This window comes from Dermacentor silvarum, chromosome 6 (genome assembly GCF_013339745.2).
Source record: "Dermacentor silvarum isolate Dsil-2018 chromosome 6, BIME_Dsil_1.4, whole genome shotgun sequence".
Lineage (NCBI taxonomy): Eukaryota > Metazoa > Arthropoda > Arachnida > Ixodida > Ixodidae > Dermacentor > Dermacentor silvarum.
Genome location: NC_051159.1, coordinates 130,088,745 through 130,113,912, shown reverse-complemented (window position 1 = coordinate 130,113,912; position 25,168 = coordinate 130,088,745). Strand labels below are relative to the sequence as shown.

The 25,168-nt window shown below is 43.8% G+C and overlaps 2 protein-coding genes across 2 annotated transcripts in view; one reads left to right on the top strand and one right to left on the bottom strand.

The window, feature by feature from the left end:
- Window positions 1-16,034, bottom strand: part of LOC119455996 (protoporphyrinogen oxidase-like) — a 33,957-nt gene extending 17,923 nt beyond the window's left edge. Inside the window, 8 exon segments of the mRNA XM_049669490.1 lie at window positions 1,777-1,998; window positions 4,897-5,037; window positions 8,446-8,466; window positions 8,468-8,643; window positions 13,351-13,408; window positions 13,694-13,828; window positions 15,504-15,606; window positions 15,940-16,034. Coding sequence (XP_049525447.1) covers window positions 1,777-1,998; window positions 4,897-5,037; window positions 8,446-8,466; window positions 8,468-8,643; window positions 13,351-13,408; window positions 13,694-13,828; window positions 15,504-15,593 — 843 coding nt within the window. The 5' untranslated portion in view covers window positions 15,594-15,606; window positions 15,940-16,034.
- A 217-nt stretch (window positions 16,035-16,251) lies between these two features.
- Window positions 16,252-18,040, top strand: LOC119455995 (T-complex protein 1 subunit eta). Its single transcript, XM_037717577.2, has one exon. The coding sequence runs from the start codon at window positions 16,372-16,374 to the stop codon at window positions 17,977-17,979; it is 1,608 nt and encodes a 535-aa protein (XP_037573505.1). The 5' UTR covers window positions 16,252-16,371; the 3' UTR covers window positions 17,980-18,040.
- Window positions 18,041-25,168: the final 7,128 nt, after the last annotated feature.

The following is a 25,168-nucleotide window of genomic DNA, read 5'->3' as shown; positions in this document are numbered from 1 at the left end:
TGTCATGTAGGTCATGAAACAGCCGCCTAAAATGACAATGACCCAGCGAAAAAAGATGAACACTCAAAAACCACTGGAATATCTTCTGACGTGGGTACTAAGTGAAGGAAACACTAACGAATGATGGTAGAAGTCATAGTCATGAGCATGACTGTGGAAAAATGACAATGACTCAGCAAAAGAAGATTAACACTCAAAAACCACTGAAATGGGTTCGGACGTGGGTACTAAGTGAAAGAAACACTAAAGGATGGTGGTAGAAGACATAGTCATGAGCACGGTGTAAAAAGGAAGGTGATCCGACGGCGGCGCGAGGCACGGCCACTTAGTGTGACTCTACGCACGCCGCTGCCGCAAGGGGCAGCACCTGTTCTGGGGGCCACTTTTTCGCTCGCTTTGCTGGCACTTTTATGGGCACGCGCGGCAGAAGTGCTTTATTTCGATGAATATATGTTGTTCGCCTGCTTAAAACAACTGTACTTGGTTGGAGGAACGTCCCTTTATATTTCTGCCAACATTCCGATTGACTCCGACGCGGCGAGCAGCGGTAAGCGCAGCGCGCCGTCTGCTCGAGCAGACGACGCGTCTCTCTCGTGTTCGAAATGACGGTATTTTGACTGTAAGTGGCATGGAACCTTCTACCTGCTCAGGATTTGGCGTCTAAATAACGAACAATTGCATATCTTTGGGTATGGGTGTTTAAATGCTGACGGAGGTCGTAAATTATGCACTGTTGTGCCGCTTCTCCAAGGCCTCCTGAACACGTGCTGCCCCTAGTGGCGGCGCTCACTTCCCGTCACACGAAGTGGCCGCTCTCTCGCCCTAGCGCGGGTGCGCCGTCGGAGCACCTATCTTCTTACACCGTGGTTATGAGCATGACTCAGCAAAAAAAGATTAACACTAAAAACCAATGGAATGGGTTCGGATGGCGTACTAAGAGAAGGAAAAGGCTAAAGGTTGATGGTCGAAGTCATAGTCAAGAGCATGTCTAAGGCTTTCGCCTTAAGGTCTCTTGGGCGTAGCTAAAGGGACTCCTGAGGACTCATTACATGACTGTCATGACATGCGTGTCATGTAGATCATGAAACAACCGCCTACGTCTTGGTGTCCTAAAGGTCGTTTCGTTATTTTGGTAGGCTCCCTGCACACTGCTTCACATAACGTCGATTCCCACCAGGTGTGGGATCTGCCGGCTTCTTTTCATCATTGAATAAAAGTTTCTTCTCTCTCTCTAGGCCTTCTCATTAGCATGCATAATATATACCCCTGTGCCAAGGGCAAACTTACTGTAACCTCAACGGGATCACTGTAAACTTCATCCCTTGCAATGCAGACAAAGTTGAAGACACACGCACGCAGTGACCAGCAATGTTGAGCTAGGAAAGAGCAACAGCATTTTCCTTTATCTGGTAAAGTGCTGCTCATATCTCGTTGTTTCCACAATACTGCAGCTGCTGCTTCCTTGCCTAAGCTAGGAGTGATAGCCATTTGTTAGCAAGTAGCCTACCAAAACTTTCATAAATTTATAAAGCCACACAAACTGTGTTTCGCTTTATAAAAGAGCAGCACTGATCCATTTCCAAATGCCATTACCTCATCGTCAGTTCTTTTTTTTTGACTTGTCAATCCCACCCATCATCGATTCAGAATAACCCTTTGTTTTGCTATGCAATACCATGTTGCCGAACTTGAGACTTGGAGCAGTGAAGCACACTCACCCCCAGTGATACTTAATTTGCCTGTTTATATATACCTGAGGCGCAACTGCACACTCACCAAGATTTGGCCCTCAGGACTTGGTTTCAACGACACGTTGGCTTCATTGACGTACACATGGACATTGGGTGCTTCGTCCAGTTTTTCCGCGAGGGTGTCGCACAGCTGCTGCAGGCCACGGCGTAGGCTCCATACGGACCATCCGATAGAGCGGGCAGCCAAGCTGTCAGCACCACCTTCTTCCATTTTCAGCATGTTCACGGTATTCTGGGCCTCATTGGTCTGCAGAAGGCAACAAAAGTTCTTCAGCATGGGATGTAGGCAAGAACAATCTAGCAGTTCCTTTGTGTGAATTCACAGAGACATGCTTTTCTCACTTGTTGCTATCGTAACCTTGAAGCCAAGTGGAGCAGTAGTTTCCATTCTTAACACTGGCAGTGAGTGTCTGCTTCAGTGGCCCTTTATAATGTTTTGTATTTTCACAACAGTCCAATACTCTAGTCATTGGGCCACAACCTCACGCATACTTATCTCGTGCCAATGCCATGTAACTCCTTAAGACAAGAGGTGCATGCATCACATCCAAGTTTTGCATGTGTGTGCATGCCAGTTTTTATTAGGTCATAGACACAAGAATGAAATGGATGAATAGTATGAATGACAGTCAATCTTACCACAGTCTTTCATGTCGTGTAGAAAGAACTACACGTACCTTCCCTCAACGTTCTTCCCCTTAAAAACATCAAGCATTACATTCCTCCGCAAGACATCCCTGCGTAAACATCTCACAGTGTGCATTCGCATGAACTGCTGTTCACATTCCGGCATAGACTGTGAATAGTGTAGCGCATAAGCATAAACACTGCATGATATTAAAGTTGTGACCTGTGTGGTGCATAAGATTACATGTGGTGCATTGCATGAGATTACATGCACAGGATGACAATAAAGACAATCTTATGTGTCGTAATTGGTTTTATAGCATTTCACTAACTGCTCTGCTTTGTGAACATGTGAAAGCTTTGCTTCACACATGTTCTAACACGTGTGTTGGATCAACACAGCTTTTTTAAAGGTGTTAAACAAATAGAGGGTTCTAGCTTGCATGTGAACGTATAAATCTGTAGCATCTGCAAGTGATATTGCTACGTGCATCCCTTCTCCTTCTTCCACTGCCATTTATGTAGCTGCACAGATTTACAGACTTCGCTGAACTTTTTTTTTGCATGCCTTTATCTTTTTCTATAAGAGTTCTCTTTTGTTATCCCACTGCGCGCTGGGGAGAGAGCTATGTAGCGATGCCACTAGCAGATGCTTGCGCTAGATGAAAAAGACATCAATGATTGGCTAGGTGTGAGCTAGAGAGGACAACATTCCAGGCTACCGGACCAGGACAGCAACCTGCTGCTCCGCTGGCCAGCCACCACTGTTATTCACTACAGCTCACAATAAAAGGTAGAAGACCTCCATCTACCGGCCACCTAAACTTTGTTACGGAAATACCTGGTTACGTTAAATGTGGACAGCAGTAACAATGCTGATAGCGACATCTTGTGACACTTTGTCCAACAACACGTGAAACGACTGTGTTGTATAGGTGTTCTCGTCGAAGCAACATAAAACCACAGAGACTGCATGTTGTTCATTGTGCCGCTGCCAACACTTTACACCAGCTGATAAATAGAATATGGTTGGTTACCGCAATAATAGTTCTGTGTCCTCTCTGGTTAAACTCAGTCATGAGATGGCGCCATGAACCCAGCTGCTCACATTTGTGCCCCCAGTAACCCGGCATTCTGTGGACAGTAATTATGTATATGGACAAGCTGCAACTCTCTAACGTATGTACAATAGAACCCACTTATAACAATATTTAAGTGCCACAAAAAGGGTGGATGGATGGGAAACAGGAGAGGGGTGTGCGAGTGCGGCGATGCGATGCAACGAAGGTGCAAAGCAAGTGTGCCAAAGTGGCTCGCATTTCTTTTTTTTTTAAACAATGTGAAAACACTTGGTCAAAATGTCAAAGCATTTAGTACTCTTGTTGAGCACAGCTCCGAGAGGCTAAACTTATTGTGTTAGGGTACCACCTACAGCTAAAACCAGAACAAACTGGATTCATCACACTAGCTGCAAACCACATACATCACATTGCCAGTGACAGCACACACAGATGGTGGTTAGCGATGCACAGTTAGAGAAGGTAGCACTCTTTTTGCAATATTCTCGGTAACATTTGCCTTCACAAAGAGACAGGCTATTCACGTCTGCTTGTGCAGATCACATTACAGTTTCAGCCTGCTCGTCTTCAAAGACTATGCAATTTAAGCGGGTCACAGTAAACTGACATGCTTCTGAAGAACTTGTAAGATAAGTTTTTATTATGAAAGGGGCAGCTTTTGCAACATCAGAAATATTAACAATACGAAAAGCTTTGTGTACTTATTTTTCTACAAATCACCAATGGAACTGATGACACGTCACGTTGTATCACCATGTTGCACCATGCCAGCAAGTGACACTAAGAGGTGAAATACATTTCCTCAAAGTGACTACAAATTTGGCCATCTGTCGGACTAGTTAGCCTTCTGTAGACTACATATACTGAGAGATGCATGTTTTTATGGAATGGTCAAAAATGTTGAATTAACCTCAGCGACTACAGTTCATTAAAAACAGAGGCTGAAATGACCGCAGAAAAAGCGATGTTGAAGAGAACAGACCGAAAAAAATCATGAACAAAACGAATTCAGCCACTTCTATGCTGTAACACACTTGCAACCTTTTTGGCTTCAGCATTTCCTGCCATAAGTTCCTATTCCGTTAGTGTAAAAGGGGTCGTGACACAGCCGTCCAACTATTCCCAGTTTATAATTTTAACTGAAAGTAGAGGGACCAATATGGTTATACGCATAAACAAACTGAGCTCTTAGCACACATATTAACTTGAAATTTCTATTTGAAATCACTGCCTCTTAGTCCCTCCCACTAAAAGTGACCATGACTTTGTGGCAGGGTGACTTCGTGCTCCACTTGTGAGCTCCACGCACCACATGTGACAGCAAAACTTGGCTGAGATGTTCACAGCAGCGTATGTTACCCACGGACTATGTTATTTGACCAAGCCCGAGGGATGGTTCAGGGCCCCTTTAATAGCACAATGACAATGGGAATTCTCACCTGCTTTACCTGAGCCTTGACCAACGAGCCATGCATCATGGCACCCTCAAAGACATTAGGCAGCAGCGACCGGAAGCTGATTTCCTTCGAGCAGCCAGCACACAGGCTGCGTGTCACGGGATCCATAATGTAGTCGGCAACCTGTATAATGTGGCTGCATCATTGATGTGAATAGTTCCCACAGATATATCCTGAACGAACAATAAACTCAAGTAAGCTGGTCAGGGACATACAAGGAGCACAGAAAGAAAGAAATGAACAGGTCACATTTAGACACCTCAATAAATAAGCATTGCAAGATGCATGTAACAAATATAAACATTTAAGGCTGTGTTTCTGGCTAAAGTCTGATCAGGCACTCCCACTGCACCTGAATGTGCTACTATGACTGCTGCAATTGAAAACTGCCTGGCTGACAAAGCAAGCTCATCTGAGAAACGTTATATGGTCTGGTCATTTAAAGCACAGACAGATATGATATGAATAAGCAGGTCGTGATGAATGAAAAAAAAAAAAGAGTTGCTTCAGAAACATAATGAATCATAACTCAGAGATCACTTTATTAAATTAAATTATGAGGTTTTACGTGCCAAAACCACCATCTGATAATGAGGCACGCCGTAGTGGGGGACTTCGGATTAATTTGGACCATCTGGGGATCTTTAACGTGCACCTAAATGTAAGTACATGAGTGTATTGTGCATTTCGCCCCCATGGAAATTCGGCCACCGCGGCCGGGAAGAGATTACTTTATTACACTGGCTCCTCTTTTTTTAATAACTTTAACATTGCAGGTAGTGCAGTTTATGCAGGAAAAGCTTGAATGTGCATTGAATAAAATGAACTATGAATTTAGGAAATGAGAAATCTTGTGATGGTTTTCGCAATGACCACATTTCCCTTCACCAACTGTCAACCAAGAAACATAGAAACCACAAAAAAATAATAGTATTAATATTAAATACTCACGGACTTCAAAGGCATCTCCCTTTAAATGGGCATGTCTTTCTTTTGTGGATGCCTTTTTTGTATTATATACATAGGTTTCTTCGTTTTTGGGTTTTATATTTTTTGAGGTTCAGAAGGTAAATAGGATGTTATTTCTATAGTAGAAAACCGGGGCTTTTTGTTGTCTGGTAGCTCAAAGTTTGACATTTTCTTGGTAACTTTCACAATCGATTAACACAGGCAATGGTCTCCTTTTGGACGCTAATGTTATTTTTAAACAAGCAAAATAGCTCACAGGAACATGTAATTATGACAAAGAGAGCTGTCACAAATCGTGTGGCGTACTCATGTATACAAATCCTCGTTGGCAGGTATTATTTATACTTTTAAAAGAAACCACATGAACCAAAACAAAAAATAGAGAAGTTGTTTGGTGATCCCTTCTTTGTACTCTTCACTCTTTTTAACAAAGGAAAAAAGTACAAATAGTAGTGTACACAGGCATGCTTACAAGCCCTTGTTGATGTGCCTTACCATATGCATTTTAAGCACTGCTGTGTTCATCCTAGAGTTGTTAGGCCTTTCATCCTTGTCTGTTATCGTCTGTTTCACTGGTTCCCACTATATGCCTCTTGCAAAAAAAAATAACAGAATATACCAACTAGCCGAATCAGCCACGCTTCTTTGAAGGTAACATACAGTTAGGGAAACGTCCTCTCATTGTTACAGCTACCATTCGCAATGCCAGAAGCAATGTCAGCGCTGAATTTGCTTCCTAGCGCATTGCCACCGTTTACCTGTATGCAACGTGCGTGAAGTGCAATGTGATGTACCATTGTCATACACTCAAGTAAACGAGGCTACTAAAAAAGCAACAAGTTTTGATTCACTGAAGATCCGCAGTCGCTGAAAATATAATACTATATGCCGTTTTCCTCTTGAGTGTTAAGCAGAAAAGAGGCATATGCCGTGTTCATATGTAAATATTATTAGTAATATGGTATATTTTGACCCCTTGCTCACTATGGTGGGCAGCGTTTATTAGTTTTGTAATGGCTACATTTATTATTACCCTTTGCAAAAGGGCAGACATCAGGGAGAAATTGGGGTTAGCTCGATTTTCATAGAACTTGTTTGGGATGCAAAAATCGGAAATTATAGTTTTTTTACCCGAACACAAAGAACCCTACCTATACAGGAAGTGTCGGCATGCAATGAGTGACTATAGAAATACAAACTGTGAAAAACTCAAGGCTTGAAATAAGCAAAATTATTGCTCAAACTAAACATACATAAATAGCAGTACATTGTTCCCAAATTAAAGTGTACATCACACATTTTTGTTTCCTTCTCCTCACGCAAAGTTAAGTTTTAACATAGAGGGTCTGCCATGTTTAACACAAAGTTGCATCACCAATGTTAGCATTTCTAAACCAAGAGGTGTAATTGTGTAAATTTTTACACCTATTTAAACAGGCCACAAAGTAAATTTGCAGCTACCAGACATTTCTGGTCTAAACGTGCATATAAAAAAGAAAACTGAGGTGTGGGCCAGTTTATGTTCCATAATGTCTAGACTTGAAGCATGAGAACAAGACTGGAAAAGCAGGGAAGAGGAGGGCAGTGCTCGCCCGTGTAGTTGCTGGTGTGGGCTACGTAGCCGAGTAGCTGCCCTCCTAATTTTGTCTTGTTTTCACGCTTGACTTCTGGTAACTAAACATCAATAACTAGCCGAACAATTGAGAAATGAAACAGAGGGGCTTGATTTTTGTTAACCACGACCATATAAAGCTAACAGGCAATGAAGCTAAGGAAAGCATAGGGTTAATCAGCTGTGTTTGAAATCGAAATGTAGAAAATAATGAAGTTAATGCGAAGGTTGCGGGTTCGGTTCCTACTGGCGACAAGTTATCTTCCGTCCACTTTAATTTCTATTTTCTTCAATATATGTACACATTTCAATTTCAACCACAGCTAATTATCCCTATGCCTTTCTTAGCTTCATTGCCTGTTGGCTTTATATACGCCAAACAATGTACTTTATGAAAATGAAACCCTCAGTGAAAGAAACTTATGCACATAAACATTGCCACGTTAACCCTCTGAATGCCGAGTTTATTTTGTGTGTTGGTTTAGTGGACATCTCGTGCTGCATAGAAGCTGGTTTTTTGTCGCCGCTTTCTTCTGATACAGAATTTATCTACAGTTTGCAAATTCCTTCGTCTGTCAAAATGCTAATGGCCCTGCCTCACTGGCTCACCATCACCGCCCTGCCTAGATAAAGAGAGCAGCTAAGATCTGCTCAACCTACTGTCAGAAACTTAACTTACAAGTTTTGTGCATTTCCTGAACTATCCATAGATGGCGCAATGCTTTGCAATGTTTTTTTTTTGCACAAGTTGCTTTGTGATAGGCTGGAAGTACACTTAAAATGCGACTATACTCGGGCGTAGCAGGGGTTGTGCGAGGGTAAGTTCCCGAGTTATCTTGGGCGTGGCAGTGTAAGGTTTAAACATCACTTAAAATATGTGATACTAGTGCTTGAGGTGTGCCCTTTGGAGCTGACCAGGTCACAAAAGGTGGTGAAGCGTGTACGCTTACTTCCTTGTTGAAGCGCTTTCCGCATGAAGTCGTGAACACTCTCGTCGCTGCCCATACTAGGGCGGCCAGCAAAGAATAGGTCCTTCAGAAGAGGCAGCAGCAGGGGGGTGCGAAACATCTGACCAGGCCACAGCATCTCCTTGAAGGTGCTAGGCAGCGGGGTTAGGCGGCCCTTGTTCAGCACCAGTCGCTCCTGCCCTGCAAGAATGAGGAGGAGCGATGTCTCGCCTCAGAGTCAACAGTCAAAACTCGGCTCGATTGCACATTCCAAACTGACAGCACGGCTCATCCACCATTTCAGCCCTTCAAGTGTCGGGCATTTCGGGGCCTTCCACCTGCTGTGTGCCGGAGTTTTTTCTAAAGTGAAGCAAATTCATTTTCTGTCTAAGTAACACCTTAGCAGGCTTTAAATTCAAATGCTATTTATTGGCGATACGTTGCTGAACATTTACCGAAGTGTTTTAGTTCGTAAAGTCAAACAAAAAGTTAAGACGTGCTAATTAATTCCATTAATTATTAAAATTAGTGTTCTACACAACATGACCTCTTCGTTGGTGTCACTGTCACTTGAAGACATGTCGTCACCAACATTGAGGTCCTCTGAAGCAGAGTTCATAAAAAGTTCATTGTTAAAAAAACATATGCCTTTCTGTGCCGGTCCTGCCATGATGGAAAACAGGACACCCGAGCAAACAACGCCGACAGATAAGCTTTGTTGTGCCATCCGATGTTTAAAACAAAACCTGCCATACAATTCTAGTTTAAGCAACTTTTGTTTAGATGTCACGACCAGTCTACGGATGTGTTAGGTACGTGAATTGTCTCGGAAAGGCAAGGAGTGTGCGGAAAGAGTGACACTGCTTTACTCAGGCATGGCCAGCGGTGTGCACCAAGGCAAGTATACACTCGGGCACAGCACTTTAAGGCCAAGTGCAATGAAATTGTACTTTGGCTCAATTTGTTATAAATGAGTAGTATATACCACTGAATCAATCCTGGCCAAGCTGGTAATTGTATAGTTGTTTTGTAAGCAGCCTTTTATACAGCACCTAAGCTGTCGAGGCGTGCACCTGGTGGTGTTGCTATGACGCAACTCCCAGCATGCCGCATCCAAGATTTTTCAGCACACCACCACACCTCGAGAACCACATAGACAAATCAGGACGATGAGCAACATGATAACAAGGTGAGAGCAGGAGCAAACGTTTCGACAAGTGCACTTGTCTTCTTCAAGGCAATGTATCGCTCATATCAAGGCGACAACAAGACATGTCGCCTTGAAGAAGACAAGTCCACTTGTTTAAACGTTGGCTCCTGCTCTCACGTTGTTCTCGTGTTGCTCATCATCTTGAATTTCCATCTCCCCCGCATTCCCCGTGTTTTCCATAGACCAATCAGAACACACGGCAGTCCGAGCGTCTCACACGGGGAGAGGGCTCACTGCGGCACCCCACAGTGGCAGCGGTATCTATGCTACACAGCAGCATGGCCTTCGAGGCTTGGAAGGTCATACCAAAGAGGTGTGCATTAGGTCATGCGTCACTTCCAGCGAGTGGCAGTGGTGGTGTTTTTTTTTTTTTAAGTTTCAGTAGTTAAAATGGCTACTTTTGTGAGCTTTCCGTGATGCTTCCACTTATATTCAAATGGCAAATTTTACATGGAGGCCCCTCTTCCATATCTACATTATCTTAAACTAGGCTTTTTACGAGATTCAAAATTTCGTTGCAATCGGCCATTACAGGGTTAAATAAATACTGATATAACATTTTCTATTCATCCTCTTTTTTCGTGTTAAATCAAGGTTCAAAACTTTTAAGCCCTAGAAAAAATACTGGCAAGCACCAAAGTATCCTGAATAATCTACTTTAATATACTTGTTTTTATGAATTAGTTTCAGTTTCAGTACCTGGGAAGTGGATGCATCGTGACTTCACACTACACTGGCTCACTCCGTTTTGGCAATCAATGCAGTTGCCACATGCAAGCACACCCAGAAGAAAGGCGCACAGCACTTGTGTTTATTTTTCTCACAAGCAAGCTTATCATGCCTAGCTCTGTTGCTACTCAGCATCAGTAAATTTTGCTGTGTCATGACATCATTATAACTGTCGATAGCACCAGATCCGACATTTTAAGACCAAGCTTTTAGTTTCAAATCAAAATATTTTATGTTTTCCAATTATCACACTTTTTAAGTGTCCTCTTTTCACCTGCAAGAAGCATGTGGTTGAATGTCCACAACTTTGAAAATATGTGTCAGTGCCCCTTTAAAAAAGTGTTACCAATGGGAAAATTTTCTTGGTTTGAGTTTAGTAACAACAGAATTTCATGCACATACACACGCTTTTTCTATGGCAAGGTAATGCAATAAATATATTCTTAAGCACGTGTCTCACTTCTGAGCAACAAAGCAACTTGACAGATGTCTTCAAGTAAATTTATGGCTCACATTTTCAAAATAAAATGCACCCATAAGAAACTATCCTTGCCTTTTTTTTTATTAGGTAATTACTAAAAGATAAGTTTTTTACGCACAAATGGAAGCTTCCTGATAAGCATTTTCGCACGCTTTTCACACGAGTCAGGTGCCGTTTCTCGTACGCCCAGTTTGCACAGTTGGCCAGCCTAACATCATGAATGTGTCTCGGCGGCAGTCTTTCACTGTGAAAGAGAAACTGAAGATCATAGCTGCTGCTGAAAACATCAGCAACAGAGCTGCTGTGAGATGGTTCCGAAGACGATTACGTCTTCGAGAGCAGTGACAAAGCCTCGGATGGCAGCAGTGAATCGGACGACAGCGCTGGAAACGTTGCGGCGGTCGTTTTTAAATAAATTTGTTTTAAAAAGTTAGGTGCGCATAGTTGTAACTTCCTAGTCGTCATTTTTTCGGATAAGCGTGCAGGTTATACGCGAGGTTATTTTTTTCTTTTTCGTGGAGTTCAAATTTAGGGGTGCGGGTTATATGCGCGAAAATACGGTAACACAGCAGATTGCCAAATGAACAGCTCACAGCAGAGGCCACAAGAAGGGAGGATCGAAACAGCACTGAAAAGTACAAAGAAAGAAAAATGGACAAACACCAGGACCAGATGAAATCCCAGTTGAAGCCCGGATGAAGCTGAGAGAAGAGCGGACCCAACATATTGTAGGACCATGGAAGGAAGATTTAGAAGCAAAAACATCCAAAGTAGATGGAAATAAGGCATAATTATATCAATCTACAAAGATAAACGCGACACTTATGGCATCTGTTGGCTGGTTGTTTCGGAGTGCTCTGGAGCGCTGTCGCAAGCAGCGTTGTCTTCGACTGATCGAAAGAGAGTGCGCGCTTCGTGTTCGGCTGGTACTTTTCGATCATTCTCCTCCTGCGTTGAGTGCTCTCAGGCACTCCAAGCCCTGTCGTCAGAGAAGTTGTCAACATTGAGAGCGTTTAACACAGCATGGCCGCTGTTGGTGATGGTTCACTGTAACCACTGTCTGCTGGCGTCTCAACAGACGCTGGTCCCCCCCCACCGACGCATCTCCTATTTTTCGCGGCAGCGCCGGAAGCTTTGGATAGGCGAAATCGGATGGTTGCTATAGACCCTCTCACTGTTTGCAAACATAAGTCCTGGATGGCTACTGGTTTTGCCCAGTGATGTAACCACTAAATGCAGAGAGCAAGAAAGGAAATGGCGGCAATATCGAGTAGCAGGAGTGTGTGAAAACAGAAGCCTGCAGATTTTCAACACTATTTCTCTGTACATAATGACAATTTTACAAGTAAAAGTTGCTGTAAGTTACAAAACAAATTTTAGGTATTGGTCTTGAGGCGTAATGGGCATCTTTTATCTGAAAACGTAAAAATAGACTTTCTCCACATTAAAACAACTTAAAAACAAGCTCTGTGCTTCAGCATAGTAGACTGATAAGGCACGTGACTGGAAGCTTCTTGGGGCCTGCACGCTCGCTGCTGTTATCATGCACATGAAGCTGTCTAGCTATAGTAACATGGATTTCGCCCCTGCCATTACCTTCTCCAAGAGCAAGTCACACGGTCGGCTTGCATGTTTGTTCTCTGCCTCTGAATTTGAGGAACACCAGATCTGCCCTACTCTTAATTCAGACATGGAAGCGACCAGTCAAAGATCTTCCTAAAGGGCCCTGACAAGTGCTTCTCAAACTGTACTATGCGGACACCCAGGGGTCTTTGGGAAAGTTACAGAGAAGGCCACAAAGACTTCTCCAGAAATGCACCATCAGCAAGCTGAAAAAAGCTTTCAGTGAGGAAATGGTAACATGGAATGTCAAATGTAGTGGCAACATGGAAGAAGCAAATCAAGAACAGTGATCCCACATATTTAGGAGCTGCGTTTTCACAGCAATATGCTCCATGCTACTTCAAGGCCCCGGCTGAAAATTGAATTTGCTCACAGGTGCACTCCGAACCACTATAAACCAAAATGACATTTTAACATTTTGTCAAAGAGCAGTGGTGAAAGCAGCGCCCAAGACAACACTGTTTCTGGAGCTTTACTTTGTGCCAACAATAGTACAAAGCTAATTCCATAAAGACGTGAATCAAGTTATACACGGTTATCTGCCAGTTGCCTTTTCTTAACAGATGCAACTGGGGCTGTGAGTTATATGCAGGGGCGAATTATAGACAAGAAGATAAGGTATTCTAATGAATTAGGATGCATTTCACAAAGATTATGTGATTGATGCAACAATAAGATAAAGTTCTCTGAAATACAGATTAGAATAACAAACGCATTTGCCAACTGCAAATTATAACATCTTGAAGTAACTTGACAGCTTAATAAAGTCTTAAATGATATGTTGTATAGATACTTCCTTGCACTCTTGGATGTCATAACACTTCATATACAAATTTATGAACAAATAAGACAAATACCAACTAACCTGCTGGTGAGGAGAGAGGCACTGCCAGCACATGCTCAGACAATCCCAGGTCCTGAGCCTGAAAGCATTTTCTTTGATAAGTACGGATGCGAGGTACGGTTTCTTTGCAAACGTTTATTTGTAAATGTAGAACCCCACAACTCTTCAGCTGAAGCAGGTGTCATGTTAACATTTTGAATATACTTAAAACAACCACAATGCTTACAATTTTTGAGATTGAAACAAACGACAGAAGGCAACATGAGCAGCTATGAAAGGTTCCTCATTGCTTGTTAACAACAGATGACACATGGCTTCGAAACAAAGCAAAACTATAAATAGCACATAATGAGTGCATACCTACCAACTGTAAGGCGTTTCGTCCAGATTTACCACCAGCACGCAATGAACTAGGCCCATGTTCATATACTGTCCCATCAGGTAGTGCAGTGGATCGAATCCAGCCACCCAGGCGCGCAGTCCTTTCTATGAGCAAGATCTGAAAATGTACCACTTTGTCATTGCATAATCAAGTGCATCAAGGCACCTGTGATACAACCAAGCAGAAAAAAAAAAGAATGACAATACTAGAACGTGAACATTGAATGAATTAGAAGTTACAAAATATTGGACCAGAAAAGCAAAAAGTGATGGCCTAAGTAAGAAAACTAATTTGTAGTCATAATTTAACATTTCCACTGAGAGAAACAGGCAACGCTGACAAGGTTGCAATAAATTTGCTGTTTCTTTTATGTTATCGACAACTTCACGCATGTCAGGGCAGTATTTCTTGAGCGTTTAGCCATTGCAGACCCTTAGATACACTCGAAAGTTGTTCAGGGACCTCATTCAGTGTTTCTTTACTTAACTGTTCTACAAAGTGATGCAGAGAGAGGTCATTCTAAGGTCAAGACTTGTAGCATCCCATTACATTCCATGATGGCAGGATTAGTTTTTGCTGATGTGGTGCTCACAATCAATATGAGGTGGTGTTGCATGCAGGTCCCTGGATAAAAGTGCATCAGTGGCACTGAATGTGCATCAGTGCAAACCCTGGAGGTTTGCAGTCCACAGCTTAAGAAACGCTGTGTTCGGGCAACTACTGTTAGAACAAAAAATGCTATATGATAAACGAGTTGGATGTTAAAACTATGACAGGCATACTCAAAACGATTGTTTTACGCCTGTGCAGGTACTGCACATAGGATGCCATTCTTCTCTACACATTAACAAGCTAATTGAATTTCAAGCCAATAATGAGCTCCAGAATACCTTGCTGCCACTGATTTTTATTATGTGTGCCTTATGCAGTAGAAACACACTAGTATGTCATTCATTGGTAAGTATGGCTGGTTTTAATGTTTCTGAATGCCCAGTCCCAGTTTTTATATCAGCATCTGGTACAACAGCCATTTATAAGCTTCCCAGGTTTTTATCCTCAATCTTGAAAAATGTACTTGTGGGGTCCAACTGCCAATTTTTACAGACAATAAAGTGAACTTTCATTTCATGTAGGCCTGTATACTGTAGCGATTCCTTTGTTGTCATCCACCGCTCACGACCAACTGATCCCGGCAATTCCATACGTCCTGTGCCAGGTGAACTTGATTCAAGGGACTTGGAGAAGCAGCGGGTTTTTAGGTTGAGATAAAACCTAGAGATAGTGTCCATGATGAATGACAGCACTGCTGAATGAAGAATGCATGGATTGCTGAGTTAATGTCAGTGGAGGAATGAAAATGCAATACCATTGGCAGAGACACCCTGTTTTTGTGGATATGTAACACTCTGCAGTATATGGAAACATCACAGCAGGGAGGTGTTGCCTTTCTTGGTATGCATTCAACACCTGCCAATTGACACAATTGGGTGCGCTTTGCTGCTTGAAGTCGATTCATACTATAGCTAGCTCGTTTTGGCCTTATCGAGTGCCACGGTTCTGTGAAAAAGGTGTGCTTTTAGACTACGACTATCACAGATCGAATCAACATACTCAATACTTGGTGTTATAGCGTTTTTGTGGGCAACTGATCCATAAAACGCAGTTGATAATCCCTGTTTAGCGTGGAGTCATTCGGTGGTTGTATGCAAGAACTCATTTCGCCGGTTTAGTTTCTTGTACACGGTGGAGTTGATTGAAACATTGATTCACAGATGGCACGAACATGTCTCACTTTTTTCACGGCTTCCTTCCCAAGAGTGGAAAGGTAGTATGCCGTGGTGAGGCCACTGATTCCACCGCCGAGAACGACGACTGTTGCCATTTCGTGAGCTTTCCTGCAATGAGTAAAGCGTAATATGAATTCAATTTGCACGTTTATTCCCGCAGTCCACTTCTCCGCAGTCAAGCAACAGGCTGAGGACACATTGAACCACTGGGCGGTAACTAAGAACGCGAGTCTATTATCACTTACGGGATTTAAAGGTTCGCTCGGTGACAAATGAATTAGTGACCCGAAAAAGTCACTTCAAAGACAACTTTGATGCGCTCTTTGAACTAGCATAGCTTTCATACAATTAAAAAATTCCGCCTTGCACCGAGCGCACGCCCACAGGTAAAACAAAACAAATCAGCACCTCGTGACTAACGCATGGGTAACAGATACGCACGTGCTCAAAGTGCATTCACACCCACAAGATTGGCACACGTGCGCCTACGTGCATTCGGCCATGCCGCCTTACATCTAGTTTTTTGTTTCGTTTTTGTGGAGAGCTTTCTCAGTACTGTTGCGCTGGCTGTCAATATATATTACGTTGTGTATAAGTGTGCTTGTTATTTGTTGGAGTAACATATAAAAACAACTACTTTAATGTCTAAGTGCGTGGGAGCACTAGTGCGCCATTAGTGGTGCCCATATTTGGTTAAAATCAGCCCGAAGAGCAAGCCTGCGTTGCAACCGGCGGCCGCCAGCCCAACCGGCGCTCGCGCATGCGCATACTTCACGTTTTGTTCCCGGCGGCGTGATTCTTTGACGCGCCTACTACCACCTCATTCATTTTCGGTCAAGGGCTCTCCGAACCCTTGTTTACAAACGTAGAAAGATGATGCAGGCGCCGATCATTCTGCTCAAAGAAGGCACAGAGAATTCCCAAGGGAAGCCGCAGGTAATCAGTAACATCAATGCCTGTCAAGCAATAGCCGACGCTGTTAGGACTACGCTCGGCCCTCGTGGGATGGACAAGCTCATTGTCGATAGTTCTGGAAAGACGACCATTTCCAACGATGGTGCTACGATTATGAAGCAGCTCGACATCGTTCACCCTGCCGCCAGGACGCTGACGGATATCGCCAAGTCCCAAGACTCCGAAGTGGGCGATGGTACGACGACGGTCGTACTTTTGGCCAGCGAGTTCCTCAAGCAGTGCAAGCCTTACGTCGAAGAGAGCATCCATCCCCAAGTAATCATTCGCAGCTTGCGAAAAGCGCTCGAGCTGGCGGTGGCCAAAATTCGCGAGATCGCTGTTACTGTTCAGAAGGGCAAAGAACAGCGCGAACTCCTCGAACGATGCGCTATGACAACGCTCGGCTCAAAGCTGATCGCCGGCCAGAAGGAGTTCTTTGCTCGGATGGTCGTGGACGCCGTCATGCAGTTGGACGAATTGCTGCCGCTCAACATGATTGGCATCAAGAAGGTGCAGGGAGGAGCACTCGAGGACTCCATGCTCGTGTCGGGCGTCGCCTTCAAGAAGACCTTCTCCTACGCGGGTTTCGAGATGCAGCCCAAGAAATACGAGAACCCGAAGATCGCGCTCCTCAATGTCGAGCTGGAGCTGAAGGCTGAGCGCGACAATGCCGAGGTGCGTGTGCAGAGCGTTCAGGAGTACCAGAACGTCGTGGACGCCGAGTGGGAAGTGCTGTACGAGAAGCTGCGCAAGATCCACGAGAGCGGGGCGCGGGTCGTCCTCTCCAAGTTGCCCATCGGAGACGTGGCCACGCAGTTCTTCGCCGACAGGGACATGTTCTGCGCGGGCCGGGTGACAGACGAAGACCTGCGGCGTACAGCCAAGGCGTGCGGCGGCGCCATCCTTTCGACGGTGTTTGACCTGCAGGAGTCCAACCTGGGCAGCTGCGCGCTGCTCGAGGAGATCCAGATCGGCGGCGAACGTTACAATCTCTTCACTGGCTGCCCACAAACGCGTACCGTCACCATCATCCTCCGTGGCGGCGCCGAGCAGTTCATTGACGAAACGGAGAGGTCTCTGCACGACGCCATCATGATTGTCCGCCGTGCACTGAAAAACGACTCTGTTGTAGCCGGCGGCGGTGCTATCGAAATGGAGCTCTCCAAACATCTGCGGGACTATTCGCGTTCCGTGGCCGGCAAGGAGCAACTTCTGGTAGCTGCCGTGGCAAAGGCGCTCGAGGTGATCCCAAGACAGCTGTGCGACAATGCTGGCATCGATGCCACCACCCTGCTAAACAAGCTGCGACAGCGACACGCCGCTGGCGAGATTTGGGCGGGCGTCGACATTCTGCAAGGTGACGTCGCGGATAACCTAAAGGCCTGTGTTTGGGAGCCAGCCGTGGTGAAGATAAATGCCCTGGTAGCAGCCACTGACGCCGCTTGCCTTGTCCTCTCGGTGGATGAAACGATCAAAGCACCCAAGTCTGGAGGTGATGACGATGGGGGTCGTGGAAGACCCTTCTGAACTTTCTTTTTCTTTTCCCTTGTCTGACCACCAATAAAGTCGTGTTAAGTTAACTTTGTAACCCTGTTTTTGTGTCTTCTTTCGGGTGATGAAAACCTTTAGTCCCAGATATGTGCAAACTCTTAGTATATTTATAGTATCAAGGACAGTGTCAGCTGAGAGAAAACCCTTAAAGAACCACAAGGATTTTTCAGACAGTAATTTTCCTTGCAACATTATGAATTGGACATGATTCCACCAAACATCAAGGAAGGGTGCAGTGAAAGCAATGATTTTCGGTAAAAGAACACTTATACATATTTTTGCACTTAGTGTTCTTTTATTGTGTAACAAACGCGATGGTTTATCATCTATTATTGACACGTGTTCTATAGATGATGTACTATTAACTGAAACGTGGCTTACCTCGGCAATCACCGACCATGAAATACTGCATTGCGAATCGGAGTACAAATTTTATCACTCCGACCGTACTGGCCGTCCAGGCGGCGGTGTATTAATAGCTGTTAATAACTGTTGTTTCTAATGTGATAATGGTTGACAGTAATTTAGAATTTATTAGTGCATGTATTTTTATAGGGCATAAAATGTTTATCCTCAGCGTATGTTACAGACCGCCAATATCTTCTACAACGGTTTTTCAGGAACTACATGATGTCCTAAATAAGCTAACTGTGCAATTTCCCAAATGCCCTTTATTTCTTTTTGGGGACTCTAATTTACCTGTTATTAACTGGACTACTGACCCGCCAGACCTTGCGGCAAACTCGATGGAATGTTAGTCATTTTTAAATATCTCTGGATTTCAACCTTAGGCAACTCGTCCTTGAGCCTACCCGTTGCCCACCACATTCTGCTAATGTACTAGATTTGCTGCTTACAACTCGGAACTCTTTTTTTTTTTTTTTTTTTGTGCCTGGCCTAAGCGATCGCTGCTTTATTCACTGCAGTATTCAGGCCTGTGCGCCTCACAAGAAGCAGGCCCAATTTATTAATGATTATAAAAATGCTAATTTCTTTGCAATCAATAACGAACTTGCTGAATTCATCACTGACTTTATGCCCAGCTTTTACAGTCGCACCGTTCAAGAAAATTGGTCTCTCTTTAAGGAAAAAGTTGCCTACTTGATCGATCGCTACATTCCTAAAAAATGCATTGTTTCTTCTTCCAAAGATTCTTGATTTAATGCGCATCTGAAGCGCTTGTTAAACAAAAAGAAAAGGATATTCCACCAAGCGAAAGTGGCAATGACGCCCGAACGATGGCATGCCTACAAATGCGCTGATTACAAGTATAAAAATGCCATTGCGCAGGCAAAAGACGTGTTCCACAATTGTACCTTGCCGACTCTGCTTAAAGATAACCCTCGGCAGTCTTGGAATGTAGTTTGTGGCAGCAGATCAACACGATTCACTAGCTCGATAGCACTGGTGATGCTGTTCCTAATGGTGACTGCTGCAATGTGATAAATGATGCTTTTGCTTCTTACTTTTGTGGCGTAACAGCTTTGCCTATGCCAACAATTGCCGACTCTGGCTTTTTTCCCAATGGATTAAATATCTGTAGATTCAGCTGGGGCGTGCAGTGCCAGATTAAGATGGGGGCTATGGGGGCTGCAGCCCCAGGCCCTCAACTTTCAGGGGCCCCGCTCGACCATCTGAAAAAAAGAATTAAGAGCCCTTCCCCTGTAGAGAAAATGGGCGTAAGTGAAGCTTGTGGCAAGACGACACTTTCGCAGGCGTTCCGCTTCATTTGCCCTAAACTCAGGGTCGGCAGCTCTTCGTTGGTGTTTGGCCTCAACATTGCGCTCCAAGTTGCGCTCCTGTAACTTGGGGTCCGTGGCTCTTCGCTGAGGTTTCGCCTGGGCTTCGGAAGCCCTCATGCTAGACTCGCACGACAAGCTTCGATTACCCCCATTTTCTCGACAGGTAATACAACAGCTGGTGATTTTGTCTCTTTGGGTCCCACGTGTGACAAGGGTAGTTCAAGGGCGCGTTACAGATCCCCGAGCCGACAGGGTTATGAGCCATTGAGCTTGGACCCTTTCTGCACTATCACCAGGATTGGCCACGTTTCAGCGTGACACCACCACCGCCGAAACTTTTGAGCCTATAAAGCTTCACTTTAAAAAGTTGCTGAGAGTGCTTGCTGCCCACGTTGTCATCGAAAACCGACGGCCGGGGAAACATTTTGACAGCTGTCGCGTTCATTTCGGCGAAAGCCCCGAGCTTGGCTCCGGTCTTTTCGGTACGGGGCGTTTCGGCGAAACATAGCTCTGAGCATGGCACCAAAACACCGTAATGTATGCCTTTACCATAAAAAAAAATTCTAAATTGTTTAATCAACAAATAAAGATTCAGATTACAATTTCTAACAGTAGCAACAAGCAGAATGACTACTTGCAGACATGACAGAATCGCGAGAAGGACATGTACGTCAGATAATAACCGTTACATAATAGTAGAAATCACACCAAGAAATTAGTTTCCCGAACCCATAAAGATGATGTATACTTTATCACTAATCAGCGAACATAACATGTGGGCTTCGAAAAATTCAGCGTCTTAAACCAGTCATCATCATCATCGTCGTCATTAGGACCCCAAGTATGCAGTTAGCCCCGGGCCCCGAAATTTCTTCATTCGGCACTGGGGGTGTGCTGTCTGATAGAAGATTTAAAGCTGTCTAGCTCTGCAGGTAATGACAACATAAATTCAAAGTTCTTAAAAAGTACAAAAGTTTACTGTTCCATTATACTTGCCGAACCAATTCACACTCTTTACAGACTTCTACTTTGCCAGATGATTGGAAGGTGGGTAAGGTGGTTCCAGTTCACAAATCAGGTAACACCCATTCTCCTCTAAACTACAGGCCAATATCTTTAACCAGTGCACCCTGTAAACTTCTCGAACACATCATTTGTTCAAACTTGGTATCTTTCCTTGAATCAAATATGTTTTTTCGTCTCGTCAACACGGTTTCAGAAAGCACTTCTCTTGTGAAACACAGTTACTCTCTTTTACTAACGACCTTTTTGGAGCTTTCGAGAAAAATTTGATAACCAATTGCATCTTTTTAGACTTCACTAAACCCTTCGACAGTGTGTCACACAATCTCCTTCTAAAAATGAGCAAGCTGAATATAGATCCTAATATCCTTGACTGGATTGAATGCTTTCTTACCAACCGCTTACAGTACGTTCACGCTAATGATTATGACTCTCCTACTGTTCTTGTTACATCAGGCGTACCACAGGGATTGGTTTTGGGTCCATTACTATTTCTTATTTATATTAATGACTTCCGTGTCGGTATTCACTCTAGCATTAAGGGGGGGATTTGCTGATGATTGCGTACTTTATCGTGTAATTAATAACCCACAGGACGTTTATTTTTCGCACTCCGACATTCGACGCTATTTCTAACTGGTGCGGCAAGTGGCTTATGAAACTAAATACTTCTAAATGTACGGTCATGAGAGTAATGCATCACAATAAAGCTAATGAAAACTTAGCTTATTATCTTAACTTCTTTAACCCCCGTTACTAGTTACCGCTATCTTGGCATAGATGTAAGTCACAACCTCTCGTGGAATATGCATGTTGAACATGTAATTAATAACGCTAATCACATGCTTGGATTTCTACGCCGAAATTTTTCATCCATTCCCTCTGATTTAAAGATTAAATTGTACACAGCTCTAGCTAGATCAAAATTAGAATATGCTTGCTCTATTTGGGATCCATCTAGCTCCGCATTAATCACTGCCCTTGAATCCGTTCAGAACCGTGCTGCCCAATATGTGCTCTCTAATTACTCTCGCTGCGCCAGCATTTCTTCAATGAAGCTAATTTAGGTCTACCGACACTTATGTCACGCCACAAGTGCTTCCGCTTAAACCTCTTTCACAAAATTTTTTACACTAACGCAACACTCAAAAATGATCTTTTCCTCCCCCCAGATTACGTGTCCTCACGAATCGATCATAAACTCAAGGTTAAAATTCCGTTACGCTGCACTAACACTTGCTATGCCTCTTTTCTGCCACAAACAAGCAGTGACTGGAACCACCTTCCCGCCTCCATCGCTGCAACCGAAGACCCTGCCGCTTTCAAAGTTTCAATTAACAATTTATTGTTCGAACATTCCTATCTGTAATGCCCTCGGGCCCTGAGAGTAAGAAAATAAATAAATAAATAAATAAATAAATAAATAAATAAATAAATAGATCATTCAAGATAATGTTGACAGAATATATGGTTGGTTTAAAAAAAAGAGCAATCCATTTTTACCAGCCAATCAGTGTTGCCTTTGGAGATGACCAGTTCACAACCTGCGCTTCTGTAGTCAGGTCATTCCTCACTGAGTGTTGTATGTCAACCACCCTTAAAATGCTTGCTTCACATCCTTTAAAACTTGCCCAAAGACACATACACCTACGAAGGCTCTGAAAACTACCATGTGGCCAAGAAAAAAAAAAAGGTGGCTATAACCAATAGTAAAGTTAGGACATGAGGCCAGGACACTATACTACGGAATGTTAACATATTAACTTTTGCAGTACGGTAATAAAGGCACTAAGGAGTGACCATTTGTGCCCTTTGAGCATAGAGAGCATGAAATCTTCTCTCATACTGCTAGCTTGAGAGTTCCGAGCACACACATTAGCGTTCCTACTAATGAGCTGTGTTCATATCATTTGAACTGTTTCCTGCAATAGCAACTTTGAGGCAATGCTCACTGAGCTTGGTAGAAAATCTGCAGGATTTGAGTAACTTGAACATGCATTCAAACAGGTGACGCTGGATGGCTGCTGTGAGCAGCAGCAGGCCAGTGTGTAAAAGAAATTGTCAAAATGCTCTACCCCTGAGTAGTGAGAAACTCGCTGCAATTTTCGGTGCCACAAGGATAAGATCCTTGTGAAGCATCAGGTCAAGTTGGCAGATACTCTCATGTACCATACCGCTGCAAGATGAAAATAGGTCGTGAAATTCACAAAGCGTGAAGGTACTGCTCGGAAAATGTACAGAATTCAAGACAATTACCTAAAATATACTAATGTACATTAAAAGAAGCATACTATAGTCACTATAAATGAAGTTCCACACTTCTAAAACTTCAAAATTATTTCTTTCATCCTGTGCGTTGTTACTGATGTGAGAATTCAAAGAAACTACAAGTTTCGTGCTACCCAAGGCTTCACTTCTTCTTTGCTGCTTTATGAGGCAAAATGTCTTCAGGGATGTAACTGCGGATTCGCACTTCTTAACGTGAGCTTCGTGCACACAAAAAAATTTCAGACACACTGGGAGGTGGAAAAAGCTGGTACCATATGGAAAAATAACCTATACATAAATACAGTCGAACCCGGATATATCGAACCCATGTATAACTATTTATTGTGTATAACGAACAATAGTGAAATTCCCTTGAAAATTATTGTATACAATTTTTATTTTATACAGTAGAACCCCGCTGTTACGTTTTTCACGGGACCGTAAAAAAAAACGTAAGAGCCGGGAAACGCAAGAGCCAGGAAACAGGAAAAATTGAGAAATGGGAGTAGTGTTGAACTGCACACAATATTATTTTAATTCTTACGTGCGACAAAAAGTAGTTTCGCCCGACAGCCGAAGTATCGATTGCGGTGAGCTATACAAAGTAAGAATAGTCGTTTTATCGTTTATATAAACTTGTAAACATTCGGTTATTAACTAATTAACAAACATAGTGTCAGCGCCCACAGGCAAACATGAACACATCACACTCGATGAGCGCGGACACGCGCAGTTAAGCGCCGCTGCAGAAGAGAGCGAAGTGACTTTCGACTGAGCGCCGAGAACACGCAGCACGCACAAAGCCACGAGCCGCCGACGCACCTACACTGCGTAGAATCTATCCCCACGCAGATCGCTTTCAAGATAGGGCCCGCGGGACCGCGCGCGCGCCGCCGCGCAGTATGATGCCAGAGCACAACGCTGCCCGCCACCCCCCCCCCCCCCCCCTCGCTTCCTCGCTGGTGCCTCGAGCGCAACGGAAGGAGGCGCGCTTCCTCTCTGCTTTTCTTTCGCGCGCGAGACGCGGTCGTCGGCTCCCCTCGCAAGCTTTCACTCGCACATTCAGCGTACGGCCGCGCGGCTTCCCTCGCACGCTTACACTCGCACATACAGCATACGGCGCGCGGCGACGTATGCTGTATGTGCGAGTGAAAGCGTGCGAGGGGAGCCGACGACTGCGTCTCGCGCGCGAAAGAAAGCATACGGCGCGCGGCGACGGCGGCGTTATCGCCCTTGGACTTTATACGGAACATCTATGAGCCAAAACCAATTTTAGGGCCGCAACGCGTCATAGACATCATCTTTAGATAGCAAAAGCGGATATCAAAGGCCATACTTTTGCTGCGGAAACCGAAAATACGTAATAATGTCGCCCCCAGCACTTGGGCGGCCAATGCCATCGTCAAGCAACCAAGCCAAGCGACATGAAAAGTCAAAATGGCCGCTCGGGCCGGCGCGGTGTGGCAGTTCGCAACGTATGATGCGGGAACGGTCCCACAGTTGCGACGTAACAGCGGGGTTACCAATGCATTGGGTTCTATGGGAGCTGTGCCGGGACCGGCCAAAAACGACGTAACAGCCGGGAAAACGCAGCACCCGGGAACGTAACAGCGGGGTTCTACTGTATATCAAAATTATCTATATCAAACTTTTTTGTGATCCCCTTCAGATTCTATATATTCATGTTCAAATATATATATATATATATATATATATATATATATATATATATATATTATATATATATATATATATATACATACATACATATAGAGCTCACAATATATATATACATATATACTATAAAAAATTGAACATTTACACATAGTGGATACTCTTTCAACAATGTAACGCATAAATGTTGCAAGCCTGAAGGAGGAGTAATGAGACAAAAGGTGGAGAGGTTGGCCAAAGGAGCATGTCTCTAGTCTTTAGGTATACATTTATCCGCTGGCACCAGATTTCATAAGAAACCTCTGAATTCTCCGCAAGAATGCATCTCTCGATGCCTTGGCATGTAACATCAAAGTAAAGACTGCAGCTCAGACTTAACACTGGAGACACTGGAGTGCATTTGCCGCTTTCAGCTTGTCAGTCTGAGTTGCCAAGAAATTATATTATATTTTTCCACA